Raw genomic sequence first — 23,153 nt, forward strand, 5'->3', positions numbered from 1 at the left:
ATGTTGAGAGCGAGAAGCACGTAAAGAGACTAGTGAAGAGGAAAAAGAAGGAGGTAAATGAGGATCTACGAAGAAAAATGAATGCGAACTACTCTGAAAATAGAAAGTCATTCTGGAAAAAGGTGCGGATATATAGAAGTGAAAGCGGTAAGAAATGGTATAGTGTGAAGGATGCAGGTGGTAGATTATTAACCCATGGAGATGAAGTAAGGACCAGATGGAAAGAATATTTTCAAAGCCTGATGAAAGGGGATAGAGAAAGCAGAGCAGCTGTAAACATTATTGGTTTTTGGGGTGTGCAGAGAAGGAATGCAGTGCCAGGAGACGTGACACTCGCACAGGTGAAGAGTGCTGTGAAGTGGCTGAAAAATGGGAAAGCAGCTGGGGTTGATGAGGTGTAAGCAGAGATGCTTAAATGTAGTGGAGAGAATGGAATGAAGTGCTTGTTGGAGATATGTAAGAAGGCATGGATGAGTGAAACTGTGCCTGCAGAGTGGAAAAAGGCTGTGATTGTACCCCTGTACAAAAATAAAGGTGAACGAAGTGAGTGCAAGAATTATCGTGGCATAAGCTTACTAAGTGTGGTAGGGAAGGTATATGGAAGAATTATTATAGAGAAAGTAAGAGATATCAAAAGTCCTACTGAGTGATGAACAGGGTGGCTTTAGGAGTGGCAGAGGATGTGAGGACCAAATATTTGCAGTGAGACAGATAGTAGAGAAGGATTGTGAGAAGGACTATAAGGTGTTTATGGCATTCATGGATCTGGAAAAAGAATATGACAAAGTGGACAGAGAAGGATTGTGAAAAGTTTTGCGTATGTACGGTGTAGAGGGTAAGCTGTTAGGTGCCGTCAAGAGTTTTTATGATGGTAGTGAAGCATGTGTCAGGGTTAATGGGCATCTAAGTGAATGGTTTACAATCAGTGTGGGCGTGCGACAAGGTTGTGTGATGTCCCCATGGTTGTTCAATGTATATATGGATGGGGTGATGAGAGAAGTGAAAACACGAGTAACGGAGAGAGGGATGGCATTGGTAATGAATGGTGATGGATGGAATATCTCAAATTTGTTGTATGCTGATGATGCAGTACTGCTTGCAAGTACCGGACAAGAACTTGGTAGGCTAGTGCAGAGTTTTGCTGATGTCTGTAAGCGTCGTTCCTTGAGAGTAAATGTAGAAAAGAGTAAAGTGATGGTTATTGAGAGAGAAGGTGACTCCCAGTGAAATGTAACAGTGAATGGAGAAAGACTGGAATTGGTGAGAGAGTTCAAATACCTGGGTACAGTGATAAAAAAAAAAGAGGGAAAAATGTGCAAAAGAAGTTGAAAGTAGAGTGACACAAGGAAGAAAAGTAGTTGGTGCAATAAAGGCCTTGATGAGAAACAGAGGCTTGAGTGTTGCAGCTGCATGAGGCATACACGAAGGAGTGTTAGTGCCAACTTTAACATATGGATGTGAGACTATGGTGTGGTGTGAAAATGAAGTCAAGAGTAAGAGCAGTGGAGATGGGACTGCTGAGGAACGTATGTGGAGTACAGAGGGTGGATAGGATACGAAATAATGTGATTTGTGAAAGATGCAGAGTGAGGAAGTCAGTGGACACCAGAATTGAAGAGAGTGTACTGAGATGGTATGGTCATGTGGAGAGAATGGATAACAATAGTGGTGAAGAAGGTATATCCGAGCGAATTCGAAGGAGGGAGGAGGCGAGGTAGGCCAAGGAGAAGGTGGAGAGATATGGTGGATGAATGTGTGAGGAAGAGAGGTTTGGAAGTCGGTGAGGCTAGGGAACTGACAGGAAATCGAGCTGGCTGGATGAATTTTGTGAGGAGATGTGCATGATCAGGGATTTTTGGCACCCCTTTTTAACGTGGCAGCATCTGGATTGACTCTGTCGGATACGATATATGAAGCTACAGAATGTGGTGAATGTTTTTGCCATATCAGATAGAGCCAGGATTCTGGGGGCTTGAATGATGAGTGAATGGAAGCGTGGCCCGTTGGATTGGGCAATTTTGGGCTGTCTGGACATTGCTACTCCTCACCCTGCCCTTGGGTGGGAAAGGAGGTCCGGATAATAATGATGATATATATATATATATATATATATATGTGTAGTAAGAGAGAGAGAGAGACTGATAGACAGAGATAAATAGATAATAAAGTGGTTTTGTTTTCAAGTCAACACAAAATATAAAACATTATATCATTATGAATATCTCCTAGGATATGTCTCATGTTAAATGAATGAAAGTATTCAAACCTCTGTCCAAACCCAGCAAACTTCCATAACTTTCCTGTCAACACTAGCTCTAAGGACATTTTATTTTATTTATTTATTTATTTTTTTCCATAAAATGCTAGCATCATACTGTCATCTATCCTTACTAAATTAAACACACCGTCCAAATCAAACATTGCACACCTACAAGTGATTCCCAATCTGTCACTAAACCCTCCTCTGCCCCCAGTCCCTTGCTTCCCCCTCCTCCACTCGATGTTACCAGACATGTGAGGTCTGGCTGCTGCTTCACATTCACCTGTCTCACACCAGAGCTTTGGGGGGTGGGTAGAGCGGAACTTTCCCTGACTACATCCTGATACTGAAACTTTCAGTTATCTTTCTGATGCTTTTCCATGTTCAAAGTAGCTAAGGTGGCATTCAGCTTGAGTCCATTGAATACAATACTGATTAAAAAGTTTATATGCCACTTTGATTCTTTCTATTACATGAAGACAGTGCCTGCAAGTGTTTTAATTTACTAAATTTACTCTGTCACTAGGTTCAGAAAGAAAGATAGAAATTTTGTTCAAAATCACTTCATGATATGCAAGGTTAGATAAGGATTTAACACTATTAACTTTAGCTTACCAGAGCAGACCAAATTCCTGCACAGTCCAGCGCGGAACTCATGGAAGACCCGATTGAGATGAGCCTGAGCCATTTTTGCGTGAATGTAATAACAGAATACCCCAGGTCAGTAATTTTCTTGGCCAGCAGCTCCACACGCTGAGTCGAATTGCAGAAGATGATGCTTTGGTTGATTTGTAACTGGAAATTGATACATGACTTAATAACACAAGAAAACACCTAGGCTGATGAAGCAAATTTCTTAAATGTAAACTGCTCAAAAAAGTTAAGAGTATAACAATCTAAATTCATACTACATTTTTTCTTTCATTTAACAATTATTTAGGATTTTGTAGGCAATTATATATATATTTTTTAATGCAATAAATTAAAACCACTTCAAGCAAAAAACCACTAGACATGGGTGGGATCCCTTCGAAAGGAGGTAGTTACCAAGATATAAATGTTCCTTATCTCCTTATATCCCGACTGAAGCATAAAGGATAAGTCTGGGGCCACAGGCAGAAAAAAAAAAATAAATAAATAAATAACATCAATCAGTAAAGGCCAATTCTTGATTCACCCTACTGAGTGGGGGTCAAGGAGGGTCTGAGGCTTGGCTACCAGCCCTGATCATTTAAGCTGTAAGACCACCACTCATTTTTTTAACTCCAATGAAGTTCTAATAGCTGTTACTAAATTCCATTTCAAAAACTCATTATTTCTTTCTTATCCATGTGCAATATCTATCACATACATTTTGAAATGCTGAGGGCCCCTGCTTGCATGGGTGACTATTTTAATGTGATGCATGTTTTCCAAGCTGCACTTTCCTGCAGTATTCTAGTGGAATATAATCCTGAGGTCTCAATTTCATTCAATTTTTTTTTGGTCTGTTCACAGGGGTTCTCCCTTCTGCTATGTTTATGTCTATGTAGCACTCCATCTAACTACTGATCACACATTCTCTCCGACTTACCAAATCACCACTGCCTCCCTGTATACAGCCTCTCAACCCTCAATGCCCAAGCATCCTCTTTAAATCTACATATGACATATGATGTATAGTCACCCAGTGCACAGTGACACAAATAAACCTTTCCTTTCCTATTTCAGTACAATGAAATCAGTGGGCATTATTTACATAATACATTTACTTACCAAGTTCAACACTTCCCTGACATACAGCATCCTCCCCCTCACCCCCTCCCTTGCAGTAGACCTTCAGTCCTCAGAGGTGACTAAATACAACTTTTGACTCATGACTGACCAAACTTCAGCACCATTCCCAATCGTATCACCCATGCAGCAAAACTCAATAAAGCAAATGAATTACATCTCCACTGAGTACTTCCTCCAAACTCAGCTCAACCGCACTCCCTTGCAAGTAGCACACTTTAACTAGTTACACATTATCAACCTCTCAAACACAACCTGCCTACCAACCATCAACAAACATTACATAAGATTGCATTAATCCCTACCCTTTTCCTGAATACAGTCCAATGAGCACACTCCTTCAATATCCCTCATCACCTCACTAACCATAATCTTTGTTTCCTTACATCAACATTCACACCTTCAGACTCTACACATTCTGCAGTTCATATTTTCGCAAAGAATCCTCCCTACAATCAGCAATAAAAATAAGATCACTATCTATCTATCTATTGCCAGAATCTCAATCCCGTAAGGGGAGGCCATAAACAAACCACCTCCATGTCACCCTGTCCCCTGCCATTTCACTACCCTCCTCCCAGCTCACACACCCCTCACATTTACCTCTCAACTACGTTCTTCCATCTCATCCTCAGCCTTCCCCTCCCTCTACCCCCTCCCACCTCACTCACATACACTCTCCTCGTTAGTCTCTTGCTCTCCTTCTCCACATGGCCAAACCACCCCAATGTATTTCTCATAACAGTTTCTATGACATCCACATCCACACAATGCTCCTTCACTTCCTCATTTGTCAGTTTGTCTCTCCATGTAACTCCACATGCTCCTCTCAAATAACTAATTTCCATTGTTCTCACTCTTGACCTGTGTCCTTCCAACGAAGTCCAGGCTTCACTTCCATAAATTAGAATTGGTATCACAATACTATCACGCAGGTACTTTCTTACTTCCATGCTCACTTCCCTATTTCTTATCACTGCTTTCAAAGAACCAGCAACCTTTCTTCCTTGTTGTACCCTTTCAAGTACTTCATCTTCCAAACTTCCATCCTTACTCATCAGACTACCCACGTACTTATATGCACTCACATTTTCCATCTCCTCATAAATCCAACCTCACTGTATATCCAGTGACTTTATTTCTCTTGAAGACCATAACTTCACTCCTCCCTACATTCACCTTTTGATTCTGTTTCTTACACACACTCCAAAACCCTTTCACCAAGCCTTGCAGTACCCCTTCTTCTTAACACTTGAACAAAATCACCTACATACAATTTCCACAAAATAAACCTGAAACTCAATGACATCACTTAACACTGATACACACCCACCTATGATGTAAATTCTTCAATTTTTAACACCTGCTCTTGATGTGTGCAAGTCATCCTATACTTCCATTATACAGTACTGTGTACCTGCCATTCTTGCAATCTACTTTTTTGTTTCGCAATGTATGTACGACAAATGGGCACTACCGAATTCTGTGTTTTCATTTGCTAATACATAGTACTGAGAACTCTTGCCAATTCAGATAGACATAAAACATATACTTTACCTTTGAGAATAATGTATTTAAGCAATGAACCTTCTGCCTCTCTTGAACAAAGGCATAGTACTGAGTTACTCCTTTCAGTGTCAGCTCATCCATCAAGTTGATTTCATATGGGGATCTGCAATATTATGACCAAATGATAACTTTGTTCATAAACAAGACAATGCAAATTCAATATTTCAAACCCACATTGCATACAATGAACATCTTGCAGAATCTAGCTACTTACCTTAAGTGCTTCTTCATAAACTGTTCCACGGTGAGGGGGAACGTAGCTGAGTAAAGAAGAATCTGTCGTTCTACTGGAAGGTACGAGATCACCCTATCCAGCATTCCCTTAAAGTCTTGTGACAAAAGTTTGTCGGCCTGGAAAAATAAAACCTTAATCACACACAAATAATAGTTGGTGGCAAGCACCATCCACTTTATGTTGTGCTGCCTACTTCTTCCTTCCACTTTCTCATTCTATCTGCCACTTAATAACTCTTCTTTCCACTTCCAGTGGCTCTACACCATAACCCAGAAAACCATTTACAATGCTGAGTGGTAACTACATAACCAAATTAAGGGGTGATAAGGAAACTGCTATGATGCCCCTGTTAACTGGGTGGAGGGATGCAGACATGGCATCCATCCAGGAGTCAAATCTCCACATCATTTCCCCCACCTCACATGGTGAGGCACTGTCAGCCACAAGAAAACAGCTCTTAACTGCATGGGATGACCCTCCAAGTGCGGCTGCTGGCCTACAGTTAATGGGTCTGCTCAGCCAGACTGAGGTTGATTGACCACAACAACAACTAGTTACTAATTAGGCAGGCAACATGAAGACAAAATAATAACTAACTAGTGCTTGCCTGCAAAACTTTGCAGGACTGGCTAACAGCCTTTCCTTCACAAAATGTTTGCAAATACCATTATCTTTGTTATCATACAGTTACTAAGCCCAGAATAACCAATTCAGAACAAAAAACAGAAAAGATCATTTCTCCATATTTTTGTGTGTAGCGATTTCTAACAATTTAGCACCATTGCATTCCTTACAATCAGCAAAATTTTTACTTGGTAGCTATTTTTCTGACACTCCCTGGACTTACCCCAACCTACTGCAAAATGAATTAGGCTGAATTACCATTCACGTGAAAGAAACTAACAAATACAGACAGACATTTTCGCGTCATGATTTCCGACAATTTCGTGTCATCACATCACGTGTGACTGCCAAAAAACTTTGAGGGGTATTTTTCTGACATTCCCTGGACTTACCCCACCCTAATGCAAAAATGTCTAGGCCTATATCTATAAAGCTTCTTGTGAATGAAATGAACAAATGCAGGCACACACAAAGATACTCAGCTTGACCTAATTATTAAGGCAACCCTGAATGGATCAAAATAGCATACCACTGACCAGACACCAAATGCTTTACCAGACTGATCCTTAAATGTATTCACACTCAGGTCAGTGTAAAAGCAGTTTTAATACTATATTTCCTCAAGTAATATATACAATGCAATGTTAAAATTATTTTGTACCCACTGACAATTTAGTATAGAAATATTACAATGATGAAATAAACATGGTCTGCTTAGAGGCTGGAGAGGGACAGACCCATGGTTTGACTGGTATAACAATATTACCATGCTGGACTAAACAGGGTCTGTTAATATTAATCCTTTAACCGCGGGCTTGATTTGCTTTTTCTTGCGGCACCCGCAGGCATATTCGTGCTCCGACAGACTCTAAAAATATTTGCCAAAAATCAGTTATTAGTCCTAGAATATTAAAATCACATATGCTTATGGCACATACCTTCAGCTTTCTCCTGGGTTGTTTGTTGAGCCTTCGTCGAGTACCATAGGACTTGAGGAGACCTCTGAAGTTGGGTAACGAAGTCTCCACTTTACACTTCCCGACAACCCATAATATGATTACCACCGCCTGATATTCACTAGAAACACTATTCTATGATTCTCAAATAGTTTGGAATCCATATTCCAGAAAAAAAAACAAAAAAAAAACAGTGAAAGCAATGAAAATTACGAGGGCGTATGACCTTCCCACTTGCGCTAGTTCGCCACTGGTGTTGTCATTTATTAATCATAAAAACACTCACAGTTTATATTTCTATTACTATATAACACTTATATATATCTACAGTCTTTATCCATAAGTTTCCTTCAGTAATAGTAGTTTATTGTCACTGTAGGCATTCAATTTCTTTCAGTAAAATACGTAGCATTCACTTACTCGTCCTGTATACTAGCATTGAGTGAATGTCACTTTCACCTTCACTCTCATAACTCATAGTATTCATACATGCTAGAGTGAAACTTTCACTTTCATTACTCCTAGTATATATACTCGTATTCTTATAATACTACTCATTTACATTTCTATTTACGTTCTCTATTTTATTTACATTATTTACATTTCTATTTTATTTACACTTATGCACTGTCACTTGAAGTAACTTATAAAACTACTTTCCACTGTTCACTTATATTTACATTCATTGCTTTACTTGCTGTTTACACATTATTTACTATTCACTTGCACTGTTTTACTCAACAGAAAGATCGTAGTCACTCTCTTTCAATTGTCAGCCCTTTAACTCTTTCCACACAAGGTTTAGTAGGGGGTAAAGGTCACAGGGCCCTTTGCATGGGGGTAAAAAGTGCCTGAAGTTAGCAGGAGCAAACAGACGTACCTTCACCTTGGAAGATGACAGTGAACTGATAGGGATGGGTCGGGGTGGCCTACCTAGGGAAATGCATTACTGCCAACGTCAGCCTCTTGACAGCAGCTAATATATAGCAGTGAAATGATTGACAGGAAATCCAGACAATACATTATAAATTAGGTAGTTCCAGGTGAATGTAAATATCACTTAGGCTTCTCCCTTCCCTCCTTATATATATTTTTAGTACGAGAATAGATTATATGGCATATTTCAAGGGGAAATAAACAGCGAAAATTAGTGAACTAGTGCACGTGAGGTGTTGTCAGGTGATAATTAGCCAATTCCAGGTGTATGGCACTCTCACTTACCTTATTTCTTTTTGGTATATATTATTTGGTATAAGAATAGGGCATAGAGCTTATTGCAATGGATGAAATCAGTGGAAAATTCCAGGGAAGATTTACTTAGCGTAGCACAGCCGGGCAGGCGTGAGGAAAGGGTAATGGAGGGAAGGTAGGGAGGGGAGTCAAGAACGGGGAGAAATGGCTAAATTGTCAACAATGGATGGGAGTACAGATGAGATTAGGAGTGCTAACTAGTGTTGGACATTGGCAGTACTGATAGATGAAACAAGCTACCGTACCACTTGAATGCCCGGGGGAATTCAAAATAACACAGAATCACAAAAGTGACGCCCCGCGGTATGATCACTTGCTCCAAAGCGTCACGAAAGTGACACCCCGCGGTTAAGGGGTTAAGCAAAGGTGCTGGATACCTTCAAATAGTGGCACAGGCATAACCAACAGCTTCACTGCCAAGTGATGCACCCCTAATCTCCCTCTCTATCTCCCAAAAAGATTAAAGTGGAGTGTTGAAGAAAGCAAACTAAGTCTGCAGTCCACCAAATTCATTCAGATGGGCCTAGGGCCTCAAAAACTAAGACAATTGTGTCAATACCTCATCCAGGACGAGCATCTTGCATTTGTCCATCACTGCAACCTTCTTCTCCATGAGATCTAGGATTCTTCCTGGAGTGGCTATTACTGCATGTACCACCTCATAGATTCTCATTATATCATCCTGTAACAATGAAACACTGGCAGTTAACTAAGGAATTTTATGAATGTAAAGTGCTGTGCCATCATCATCCAGACCTCCTTTCCCATCCTAGGACAGGGTGACGAATAGCAACATCCAGACAGCCAAAGTTCGCCCAGTTCAATGGGCTACATTTCCATTCACTCATCATTCAAACCCTCAAAATCATGGCTCTATCTGATGCACCAAAAAAATTTCACCATGTTATGTAGCTTCACATGTACCTCTCTGATAGAGCCAATCCAAACGAAGTCATGTTAAAAAAGGGTGCCAAATCCCTTGTCAAGTGGTTCTCTGCACAAAATTCATCCAGCCAGCTCGATCTTGTCAGTCCCTTAGCCTCAACAACTTCCATACCTCACTTCCTCACACACTCATCCACCATATCTCTCCACCTTCTTCTTGGCCTACCTCGCCTCATCCCTCTTTCAAATTCGCTCAAATATATCTTTTTCACCACTCTACTGTCATCCATTCTCTCCACATGACCGTACCATTTCAATGCACTCTTCGATTCTGGTGTCCACAGACTTCCTTACACCACATCTTTCATGAATCATATTATTCCGTGACCTATCCACTCTCTGTACTCCACATACACTCCTCAACAGTCCCGTTTCCTTTGCTCTAACTCATGACTTTTCATTTTCATGCCACACCATAGTCTCACTTCCATATGTTAAAGTTGGCACTAACACTCTTCACGTAAGCTATGTGCAGCTGCAACACTCAAGCCTCTGTTTCTTATTAAAGGCCTTCATAGCACAAGCTACTTTCCTTCCTTGTGTCGCTCTACTTTCCACTTCTTTCGCACATTTTCCTCTCCCTTCTATCACTGTACCCAGGTATTTGAACTTTCTCACCAATTCTAGTCTCTCTCCATTCACTAACATCACACTGGGAGTCACCTTCTCTCTCACTAACCATCGCTTTACTCTTTTCTACATTTATTCTCAAGGCACGACACATATATTTACAAAACTCTGCACTAGTCTACAAAGCTCTTGTCCGGTATTTGCAAGAAACAGTGCATTATCAACATACAACAAATCTGAGATATTCCATCCATCAACATTCATTACCAACACCAGCCCTCTCTCCATTACTCATGTTTTTACTTCTCTCATCACCCTATCCATATATACAGGTAAGCCCTTAATTCACGCAATTTCGGTTATCCACGAATTTTTCATACAATAATTAAAAAATTATAGTATTCAAATAAATAATTTTAATATACAAGAGAAATAAATAAAATATAAAAATGCCTACCTGCTGCCCGTGTGCATACATATGTGTGTGTGTGTGTGGGAAGTAGGTCTACCACGCACCACACAGTCAGTTTGAATCTGATGGTCAAACCATGCGTGACTTGTGAATCGTTATTTGTGGCTTATTTTTCTGCCTTCCAGTGATTGTTTGCCTTGTCTGCCAACATGGGGCCTAAGGTAGTGCTAGTGATGCATGTGGTAACACACCACAACGGACTAGTAAAGTGATGTTGCTGACAGAGAAAGTTAAAGTGTTGGACAAACTTAAGGGAGGAATGTCGGCGACAATTCTCCGTCAGGACGATTCCCCGTCATTTATTTACATACCAGTTTATTTAGCAAGTACAGTACACTAGTTTTTTACTTATATGAGTTATAAAATCCCCCAGAAAATTAGTTATTAAAGTATTAATTAATCAATAATAAGTATATTTATTGAATGACAGGAAATTGTCCATGTTTTGATGGTGAATTGACTTCGCGGTGAATTGTCTTGGAACCGTGTGTTTGGGGTGAGTCAACTGTTCTTACAATAAAGAAGGCAGAACGTAGCATACGGGAGGCAGTGAGGGCTAGTGCACCAGACTGTGATGAAGTGTCTCCACCTACGCCTGTGAACTGGCTCGGAACCGTATGTTTGGGGTGAATGAGTCAACTGTTTGGACAATAAAGAAGGCAGAATGTAGCATATGGGATAATGGGAGGCAGTGAGGGCTTGTCCACCAGACCGCTGAAGTGTCTCCACCTACGTCTGTGCTTGTCATGTTTCAGTGTTAAATTTCTTACATTTTTGTTGTTTTTCATACTTTATGCTAGTTTACAAGGTGTATGTAGTGCATAAACAGTATTATTCAGATGTAATATACTTAGTAGACACGTGTAATTATGTGCACACAAGGGCAGAACATATACGCGAATTTACCACATACGCGAAGGGTCTGGGAACGTAACCCTCGCGTGAATTAAGGGCTTACCTGTATATTGAACAAGCATGGGGATATCACACAACCTTGTCGCATGCCCACACTGGTCGTGAACCATTCACTTAGATGCCCATTTACCCTTACATATCCCTCACTACCATCATAAAAAGTCTTGATGGCATCGATCAGCTTACCATCTACAATGTACATGCGTAAAACCTTCCACAATCCTTCTGTCTACTTTGTCGCATGCTTTTTCCAGATCCATAAATGCCATAAACTTCTTATAGTCCTTCTCACAAACCTTCTCTGCTAAGTTTCACGGAAAATACTTGATCCACACATCCTAAGCCACCTTGTTCGTCACTCACTAGGAATTCTGACATCTCTCTTACTGTCTCTATAATAATGCTTCCATGAATCTTCCCTACATCACTCAATAAACTTATGAAATGATAATTCTTGCACTCACTTCTGCTCACCTTTATTTTTGTACAGGGATAACAATCACTGCCTTTTTCCAATCTACTGGCACAGTTTCACTCATGCAAGCCTTGTTACATATCTCCAACAAGCATTTCATTCTGCTCTCTCCACTACACAATCATCTCTGCATACAACTCATCATTAGCTGCTTTCCCATTTTTCAGCCACTTCCCAGCATTCTTCACCTCAGCGAGTGTCCACTTTCCTGGCACTGCATTCCTTCTCTGTAGACCCCCAAAACGAGTCATGTTAACAGCCACTCTGCTCTCTTCATTTCCATTTATCAGACTTTCAAAATATCCTTTCCATCTGGTCCTTATTTCATCCCCATGGGTTAGTAATCTACCACTTACATCCTTCATATTTTCACAATTCTTTCCATTGTCACTTCTACAGGTATACCTTGGTTTAACAATGCAATTGGTTAAGTATGTAGAGGTGTGCAGTACATAGGAGGACTACTGGGCCCTGAAAGCAGGCTGTGAAGCCTATGCCCAGTCGGTCACACACACACACACACACACACACACACACACACACAAAAGTAAAAACCCATCATTAGGTGGGGTATCGTATCTCGGGGTAGATACCTGTATAACACGTAAAGTACTGTATAGGGATGCGTAAAATTTTCAGCCTTGGGTTTCCCCCCCAACCATGTCCTAAACCTACACAAATGAGTCCAAAAACAAGTTAAAAGCCAATCTAAATGGCCTAACAGCTGTAAAAGAAGCTAACCTAAGCCTAACACCTGTAAATAACTTATTAAAACCAACAAAAAATATCTGAAAATTGTTAAATATGCATCTGGAAAAAATCAAGATCAGTAAGCTGTACCCCCAAATGACAGTGTTCACCCCACCTATGGCTAAAACACATTAATCTAAGTCTAAAAACTGTTTATAAATCAACCTAAACACACAATTTTAGTCTAAAATATCATCAAAATCGGTTAAAAAAAAAAAAAATCATTAAACCAGGTTTGGCCATCATCAGGTGGGGTATGTATTTCTACCCCCATCCTTAACCCGCGGCGTCCCATCGACATGAATTAACGTCCACACGTTTTGTCACTGCCAATCCCGTTGACGTTCATAAATGCGAATCAATTGCAAGGTCCCTAATTTGCACAATTTTCAATTTTCGCGAGTGATTTTTGGTACGTATACACGGGTCACCTTTCTCTACAAGATGCCTGGCAGGGACAATGCCTTACCCAGCATGCCATTGTCTCAGCAATTCACCTGTTACCAGTGACCTGGCCAGTAAAGCCATGTCACGCCACGGTACGAAATTCAGGGCCAGAGTGATTCCCCAATCGATGACAATGTGGAGGACAAACTTTACATAGCATTAGAGGAAGAACAGTCAGAAATGATGATCAGGTAATGTCGCCAAAAAAGGTCAGGTATGCTGATGTGTTTCATGAGTGAAACAATGCTTATACTGCCTATATTACTGTGTGAAAACCAATATACTCTCATACTACATATAAATTCGTACCAAATATATAAATAAATACCTTTATGAGTGGTGTGGAATGGTTACACTCTCAAAGAACTCGTTTTCTTTGGAGCCAGCCTGATAGAAAACACAGTAAGGTGAGGAGGTACTGCTACCTGTATCAAGTATTTCAAACCTAAGGTGAGCGATTTCTCTATGATTTTTCAATGTTTCTTACCAAAAGCAGAGATTTGGGGGGGGGGGGATCCAAAAATGGTCGGGATTGGGGGCAGTCAGTGGTGGAAAAGTGGTCGGGATGGGGCGGGTTATGCAGGGGTATCGCAGGTATCCTATATCAAGGTATACCTGTACATTTCCGCACCACTTTCCAGAATAACTTCCTATTTTCAGAGTATAGTAATTTGCAATCATTTTTCGTCAGTGATCGTCATTTACCTCCCTTTTCCTCTTCACTAGTCTCCATGTGCTTCTTGCTCTCAATATATTCGGTTCTTAATTCAACTGAACCTCTGTCCTGTATCCACTCAGGCCAATTCCTTTTTTCCTCCACTGCTCTCTTAATCTCTTCATCCCACCATGCCATCCTCTTCTTCTTTGTTGTTACTCTTGCCACATCACACACTGCTTTAGCATTCTGTACTAAGCAATCCCTATATGCATTTCACAAGCTGTCCAGATCCATTTCATTCCAATTCTCTGATTCTAACTCCTCCCCTGCTTTGGCCCTGTATTCATCTGCCATTTCTTTGATCCTCAGCTTCTCGACTTTCAGTCTTTCTCCCTCACAGCTCCTCTCTCCCTCTTTGTCCACGTCACTCCTCTCAGTTTGATTTTGCATACCACAATCATACGCTCTGACAAGCCACCACATCATCCTCTCACTGCCCTCACATCAGCAACATTTCCCGGCATCGATTTCTCTACGAGCACATAATCAATGAGACTCCTTTCAACAAATCTCCATTCCCTCTATATCATGTACATTTATGTGCATCTTTGCATTTAAGTAAGTGTTATATACAAGACTAATATTCATCTTTCAATCTTACTTTGATCATCCTCTCCTTTAATTCTTACACGACATGGTAGGAAGAATCTAAAACTATGAAAAGTACTCAAGCCAATCCTTCTCTCAGCATTCAAACCTCTGAAAATCCATTCTAAAAAAAAAAAAAAAAAATCCATGACAAGGAAAAGTACCCAAGCTAGGTAACTATTACCATACTGCTCAGTAAAATAAGACAATCTTTCACCATTCAAACCTCTGAAAATCTGTCCACTTCACAGGATAAAATTTGAAGCTCATTATTATTATATTTTTTTAAGCATATATATATATATATATATATTTTTTGGGGGGGTGGGGGGGGGAGTCCATTCCCTACCATACAACCTCCCATACATACTTAATCCATTCATTTATCAGCTCAATTTTGGGGCTTCCCAACCCCCATTCCCCACTTTCTTGTATTCAAAAACCATATCATGATATCACCAACATTCATGTTTTTTCTAATCTTCAAATTGCTATTTCATCATTTTCACTATCTACATTTATTCTCCACATTTCTATGAACATTACACTTAGACCTAATTATACTGATCAAGATTTCCTTTCTCTACATTCTGCACAAACCACTTTAATAACCTATCTACATGCAAACCAAACATTCCTATACAGTCATTTCCACTGTTGTTACTGTTTTCTTAATATTACAGTCTCACATTCAAACATTAACCCCTTCTTTACCGAATTTCCGAAATGTGTACCCCCATGATCAAAATGAAATGTCGGCAGCGGAACCAAATATGATCGTGAGTACGAGGGTACTCACAATCATTATGGGGGCCTATTGGGCTTCCTCTTTCTCGGTTTGGGTGCTTTGTGATCCCATATGCGATGACATATGGCAATTTTGTCACATGCTGCACTCCCCTGCCATGGGGCATAGTTTTATGAAAATGACTCATATGTTGTGTAGGTCATTGTACCCTATATATTTTGAATTTGGTATGTATAATGCCCTATATAATGTGATATAATATAGCCAGATAATGCTTCTTGGTAAGGGGACTGTCACTAGCTTAGCAACAGTGGTGGTGCCGCGGGAAAGTGTGAGAGAGCAAGCCGTAGTGTTTTTCAAGAACCGAATGTGTCAGTGCTTTTGGGTTTACTTCTGTGCCATGGCATCCAACAACAATGAATCTGACTTGTATAGTGACTTAGAAGTGTCTGACAATAACGAAACACAATCTGACATAACTGTGAGCAACTCTGATGAGTACATGCCCGAGAATGACGGTGAAGTGAGCGATAATAGTGGGGAAAGTGATACTGATTCTGATATCAGTTTGGCCTTGAAGCGCATCACCCCACCCCCACCTACTTTTGACCTGCCTGTCTCCTACCTCATTCTTCATGGATCTTCATACTTACAAGTTCGTTCGTTTTCGTTTTTAAAGGCTCCAACATGCTTGCATGTGTCGGCCTTGGTCACCTAATGGCGGCTCTCCATGCTGCACGATCCATTGCAGCCTCCCTGTTCAGTCCCTTAACCCTAAGGTCACACTTAATGACCTCGTCCCATGTCTTTCTCGGTCTACCCCTCATAACCCCACCCCCAATATTAACACTTCTCACCTTCCTCACCCAACTATCATCCCCCATCCTCTCCACATGTCCAAACCACCTCAATCTACCTCTCCTCATCACAACACCAATACACTCCAGTCCCATCCTACCTCTCAACTCTTCCATTGTAAACCCAGCCCCTCCAGGCCTTGGACGCAGGGACGCACTGCACATCCACCTAATCACTGTCATTTCTGTACGTCATTATTCTCCTCCCTATTCACTGATTTATATCTCTATCTACTATATTTATCTGTATATTGTATGTTTACTAAATCAGTTGGTTAGACATGTCATACTGTTATGTACATTATTTTAACATATCATAAACACATCTCGTGGTCAATATCTACTTACCAATCCAAAAATAAATAATATAAAACAAATAGAAACAATGTACTGTAATGCTAAAATAAATACTACCCCACGAAAGAGCCACACCTGGGGGAAATTCGGTTTGGCAGGGGGGGTAGCTGAGCGGGGGAGGGGGGGATGCAGTAACGAAGGGGTTAATGTGGGCAACTACACACGCACACAATCATCCTGTAGCCTCCGCATTCAGTCTGTTTAGTATACAGCTCTCACAGCGCTGGTCATCTTTCTTTTTACCACTCTACTCTGTACTTCCTTCACACATCTACCTATCTTTTCTATTACTGTACTGAGGTACTTTAAGCTCACTCACCAATTCAAGCCTCTCTCTACTCATCAACATACCAAACAGCCACCATGCCATGTTCTCCCTCAACTACATACACTACTCTCAGCTATTTGTACTTCCATACCATGACAGTCACAAATATAATTATCTGCACCATTCTGCAGAGACCTGTTCACTATCACCAGGCAACACTGTCATCTGCAACCTCACTCCTCTTTCCACAACTTTACTTTTTACCCTTTAATAACCCTAGAAACCCGATGTATCCTTAGCACTGATGCTGAACCTTTCACTAGGACATTTCACTACCAAATGATGGCAGCTACAATACAGGTATTCATATGACTGCTTTCTTTACAATTTTCTTTGTCCTGCAACATGCCTTTACACTCTTAATTCTCAGTAAAATCCATTACATTTTACTATTATGTGCATAATCTTACAATTACGTGTATTAAGTTTTTCAACATCAGCTTCTTTCCATTTAAACTTTAAGTCCATACCAACCACAATACCCTCTTCTGGATAGAGGTTCCACGGCTGGGATACTTTAGTTAAAAGCATGACAGCTCTCAGACCTTCACACCAGGTAGCAATACACGGTATATCAATCTTCAGCCACTTCTTCAGAACTTGAGCCAACTTATAACAAGACATTGTAACTGGCAGTCTTCAACTGCTGAACCTAATTTTACTATATTCTGATATACCACATTCCTTCTTTGTACATCAATCACATTCACTGATGATCTACTCTCCTCAATCTCATTATTAATTTACGAGCAATTTTTCCACATCAAACATATCAATATGTGATCATTCTTCTCTTATTATCTAATAACGAGATAACATGCACATTCTTTTGATACTATACCTTTAAATTTGTTCCTCCAGTTGTCACCATAACTTTTACTCCTAAATGTTTTGCTAATTCATTGCAAATATGACTAGTCTGAAGAGCCAACTCTCGGGTGGGAACTATAACCATGGCTTGGATGTGGTTCTGGGTTGGATCAATCTGAAAGAAAACTTAAAGACAGTTAAGGGGAATAGACAGTTGTTACTTATGAAGGTACATTTGTTTTTCTTATATTTGATTTTTTTATTTGTTTTGTTACTTTATATGAGCAATAACATCCCAAAGTTTGAGTACATTTGATCAATTACTTTTTACAGAAAAAAAATAGTATATGCATAACACGTGTAAAAAAGTTGCAAGAAATGGGAAACAAGGGGAAATGTGTTCATCTGATCCCTATGATATTTGGTAGATATACAAATAAAACCTTCATTAATATATTGCCCTAAAAGTTTTTTTTTTTTTTCACCATTGCTGAACGGCCACCCTTTGCAGGATTAGGGCATCGGGCTATAGATAGATAGATAGACCATTGCTGAACAAAAAAATTCCCAAAATCCCTAGGTATTTATCCCAAAATTTACCCCCTTTTTGCCATGTTCAAAAAATCATTACAGTCATGTTTGTCAGTCTCTAAAAAAATATACACATAAAATGTTCCCCTTTCATTCTTCTTTTTGTAAGTATTTTGCTTTTTGCCTTATGTTCAAAACTAATGGAGTTACATCACTCCAAAGGACACTAAGTTTAGTTCCAAGATATCACTCATTTTCTGTCGACGAGTGTCTGTACAATAAGAAACAACTTAGGTATATACTTTTTTTTATTTTATAAGTTAGGATTAGTGATGGTTATGATGAGGTAGAGGGTGTTGGAGAAGACAAAGTTAGCGAAAAAGACGTAGAAGGTTGGGGGTCGTCAGCTGAGGTGACGGTGGGGGGGCAGGTGAGGGGGGGGGGAGGTGGCGATGGTGGAGAAAGAATTACTGCCTCCAACACATTTTTCTCCGCTCAAAATGGCGTCTAATTCTTCTCTCCCGCTTTCTAATGTTGCAGTAGCTTCTTAGACGGTTGCTCCATCTTCAAAAAGTGTGCAAAAACGATGAGAAAAGGCCAAGATTAGTGCAGACTGAGAACAAGTTGATACCAAGGCTGGCGCATCTCACCTCTCCCAGTGTCATATCTCTGGCGTTTCCTGCCTCACTGCCACCCTCTACAGACTCACACTCCCATTGCCAGACGTATGACAACTTTTGCAGGAGGGGGGGGGGGAAGTGGTCATATTACACTGCATAGAAAATGGAAACTTCTGCAGGGAAATGACCACAAAAATGGAATTACAAAACATTTTTTTTGAAGGGGAAAGAACTTTCTTATGGCTGCCAAAATTTAACTGAGAACGAGTGATATACGGAGCTATTTTATGAGGTAACTCGCAAAATGCCTTTGTCAGTCAAAAATCGGTCCCTGCTGCCGTCCACTCCTCTTAAAAAGTCAACCTTAATGGAAACTGAAAAGTCAAGTTATGATACAGTAGTGCATTACTATACAATAATTTTGGATCATGATTGTAATTCATAACTTGTAACATATCAACTGATAAGTATGGTTAAGTTACAGTGGTGTACCGCCTCCAGTTTTGGATTATGAAAGTAATTCTCAACATCTGTCAGATCATACAAACCTGCTCTAATAAGGGAATAGAGTATGCTCCAGTCTTCCCTGTACCATTCTTTGCACGGGCCAGTATGTCTCTTCCACTGAGTGCTACAGGAATGGAAGCCTCTTGAATGGGTGATGGTCTCTCCCATCCTTTTTCAAAGATACCCATCAACAAGTCTCGTTTCAAACAGAAATCTTCAAATTCGTTCCCCTTTGTGTCTGTAACATCTGAGGTTCGTTTCCTCCTGTCTCTTGGTGGCAACACCAACTGTGATTTCCAGGATTTGTCATCAACAGGTCTGTGGAGGAAGTAAAACTAAGATTACAAATGTGCACTTATTCCAATACTGTATAAATCTAAAATGGCAAACACTTGATATTCATGGATTTGCTCTTAGTTATACTGGTCTGCCAATCACCTCCAGTACTCATCGGGCTATTGCAGCCTATCCCGCTACTAGTTTCACACATCACTTATGACTGACCTATAATTTTTCTGATAGCTATTACATTAACCTCTTCATGCACTGGTACTGGTATGCTTTTTCTTGTGCATTCAGTAAGGATGGGGTGGGAGGGAATATGCCACACGATATGATACAATACAAGTACAATCATTAAAATCCAGGCTCCACCTAACAAACCATTGGCATTTTTTTCCTCCAAGCACACTTAGGCTACACCAGCGAGATGGTCATTCTGTCAACTACCAAAATGAAAAACGGGAACAAACTTTGCCACATATATCTTCATATATGCTTTATCCATCCACTTAAATACCTTAGCTTCAACATAATACATCACTTTCACTTATACTGTACTCATTTATCTTAACCATTAATCTTTTTGGCCTGGCATGGTTCCTTCCACCTTTAACCCGTGGACTGCGCAATTACCTTTTTTTATCCCACCCAGTGGTGTGCAAATTTTTTTTTTTTTTTTTTTTTTTTACTATAAACTTGAAGATAAACAGCCAGGGCATCATCTAGTGGGAAAAAGTACTCTCTCTCTCTCTCTCTCCATCATTGCGTAATGCCATGCGTTAAGTTTATGTAGGGGTGGTTGGAAAAAAAAAAAAAAAAAAGTTTTTATTTACTATAAACTTGAAGATAAACATCCAGGGCATCATCTGGTGAAATGAAAATAATCTCTCCCTTTCCGTCTTTGCATAGCGCCATACATAAGTTTGCATAGGAATGGAGTACAGTACAATCCCAGTTAGCCGGGTGGCTTGGGGAATTTACCTTCCCGGTTACAGATTTTTCCCATATTTCTGATTTTCAAGTCAAATCTATACAAAGGCTATCACAGCAGTAAATACAGTTCAGGTACTCACCAGTCACATTAGGGGTTACACTAAGAGATTCCGCCGGAAAAAATGCCTTGTAAACACACACCATGGTCATAATGCACGTGTGCAATGTCTAGCAATTTGCAGTACTGCAAATTGCACCAGTCCATTGTTTACCGAATTACTGGGTTCATTATATGTACTGTACTCATAAAAATTGAAAAATAAAATAAAGAAATAAAAGCTTGAACATTTATTAGTGAGCTGATGACGTGTTAAGACTGCACTGTAGATTTATCAAGACGCCTGTACCCCCACGTGAGTTTACGTTTCTGACCCCGACTGCTCTTCTTCTTCTTCTTCCCCACCTGACCTCCATCACTCCACCCCTCACCCGCCAGTCAGCTGTTTTGCAGAAAATAAAATAAATGATGTAAATATGAAATGCAGGCATATTATTTATTTATTTTTCTTCCAACAAAGTAAACTTTCATTCTTATTAACATTTATATTCAGCCATTAGTGTTTTATAATGTTCGCCTTTTTAAAGTCTGTTGCATATGTCCAGCTTCTGTTTCAAGGTAAGCACGATACGCTTACATTTAGTTTGCACTTTAGGCATTTTGGAGTGTACAAATTACCGTCTATCAGAAGAATACAATAGCAAGAGAGCTTGTTTACTGTCTGGTGGCAAAAAGCAGACTGGTGATTTTTGGAGGGTGTGGAGGATGACTGAATTCAAGTAGGGGAAAGAGGGGGAGAGGAGGGGTGGTTAAGAGGATTTGCTAAGGATTTGCATTAGCCGGAAATGCCTTCACCTCGCTTTGTCTGACTTCACCCAGCCTCGCGAGACACGATCAAACGGCGGTTTGGTGGTCCATTCAAATTGGCGCAGTTATAACTTACTGACATTTTTACCAGCCCTTGAATTTTCCCGTTTTTCTGAGTATTCCGTTTGTCTGGATACCGGATAGCTGGGATTGTACTGTAGTTAGCGGTGATGCACGGCCAGCACAGCCTGAGCTGTGGCTCGCAATGTGATGCTACCCAACCTGAGCTGTGGCTCGCAATCCACGAGTTAAACCATACTCTATTCATCATCCTGTTTACACCCATTCTTTATCACAACAAACACCTAGCTTCCAAGCTTATCAACACCACAGTATTTAAATCCACATCATTCATGGCTCTCCCTACCAGCAGAAGTAACTAATCTACACCACTCAATTATTCTTTAACAGTCCTTTCCACCGTCTTACAAGAAAGAGATGCCTTCACATGGTGGTGCTGATATGAACAGGGTAGCTCCACAACACTTATATAAACATGCCTAAGCTTCCTCTCTGTCTGCCAAAAGATGGATGGTGAACTGCAGAAAGATAACCTCTGCCCGCTGTCCACCAGTCACATCCAGATAAGCCTGACGCCACAACAATCACTACTGGTACTGACTTTCACACCATACAACACCAATGTCACATCCGTGTCAGTGCAGCACTACAATACTTGGCAATCCTCCTCCGGACTCCACATTCACACCTTCCTTGTATCATTGCCTAAATAACACCAACTACCTTTCTTCCTTGACCTACACTAAGCCACACTTTATACATTTATTCTACAATTTCAGTGAAGTACTGTACTGGAACTTATTCACCTCTCCAACTCTATTCACCAAGTGATGACATTTGTGTCACCTCCTCCCTCAACACCATTTTTCTTTCACCTTGTGACCATTTGCTTTACACAGGTAACTAGATCAAAACCCTGTACCTGAAAAATACATAAATGGTGCTATCAAGACTATTTTATAAACAACATATCAATAATAATAATAATAATAATGTTAAAAAATAATAATAATCCTGAGGGTGATACCAATTTTCCTAAACACATACTTTAAGAATATTACATAACACAAATATATCAGGGAACACTAAAAACAGGCCATCAGGCACCTGGCCACATTACAGTACTGTACACTCACGCGCACATGCTAATTTGAGACTAAGGTAGTATAAGTAATGTAATTTTCTTAATTCAGCATTATTCAAACTAGAGTTTAACACCATTTTTTAAATTGCTGTAGTCTTGGAATAAGCATTTTCCTTAGCAATGGGAGTTGGTTTTTGGTTAGGCTATGTAAATTAACTGGGCAGACAACTCTAGAAGCCTACTTATGGCACTTTTTCCACAAGTTATAAACACCCATACACATGGTTTGAGGTTTCTTGCTATCCCCCCCCCCCACACACACACACTGCAAACAGGTGACTGCTTGTCTGCCGTTGATGAGTTTGCTCAATGAGACTGGAATTTAACCAACCATAACTAGATTTCTACTTACTTGACCACTTGGTTATTAATGATTGGCTTCACAGGAGATGCATGGTTGGGTATAGCCAGGTCTGCCATGATGGGAGGTACTAGAGGCCTGGTGGGGCCCACTTCAGTAATACAACAAAGTTCTCAGTTGGAATTCAGTATCTGTGGATTATAACATTTCATGAAGTACTTCACTTAATAATACTGTTTTA

The 23,153-nt window shown here is 40.2% G+C and overlaps 1 protein-coding gene across 1 annotated transcript in view; it reads right to left on the minus strand.

Annotated features, from left to right (window-relative positions):
- Positions 1 to 23,153, minus strand: part of LOC145404089 (ATP-dependent RNA helicase me31b-like) — a 45,344-nt gene that overhangs the window by 16,107 nt on the left and 6,084 nt on the right. The window contains 8 exon segments of the mRNA XM_080275696.1: positions 2,876 to 2,971; positions 2,974 to 3,055; positions 5,591 to 5,705; positions 5,817 to 5,953; positions 9,228 to 9,350; positions 17,680 to 17,823; positions 19,348 to 19,624; positions 22,964 to 23,103. Of these exon segments, the coding sequence (XP_080131822.1) occupies positions 2,876 to 2,971; positions 2,974 to 3,055; positions 5,591 to 5,705; positions 5,817 to 5,953; positions 9,228 to 9,350; positions 17,680 to 17,823; positions 19,348 to 19,624; positions 22,964 to 23,031 (1,042 nt within the window). The 5' untranslated portion in view covers positions 23,032 to 23,103.

The sequence above is a fragment of the Coenobita brevimanus genome, chromosome 62, assembly GCF_032717465.1.
Source record: "Coenobita brevimanus isolate Jiangsu-jjx chromosome 62, ASM3271746v2, whole genome shotgun sequence".
NCBI classification, from domain to species: Eukaryota; Metazoa; Arthropoda; class Malacostraca; order Decapoda; family Coenobitidae; genus Coenobita; species Coenobita brevimanus.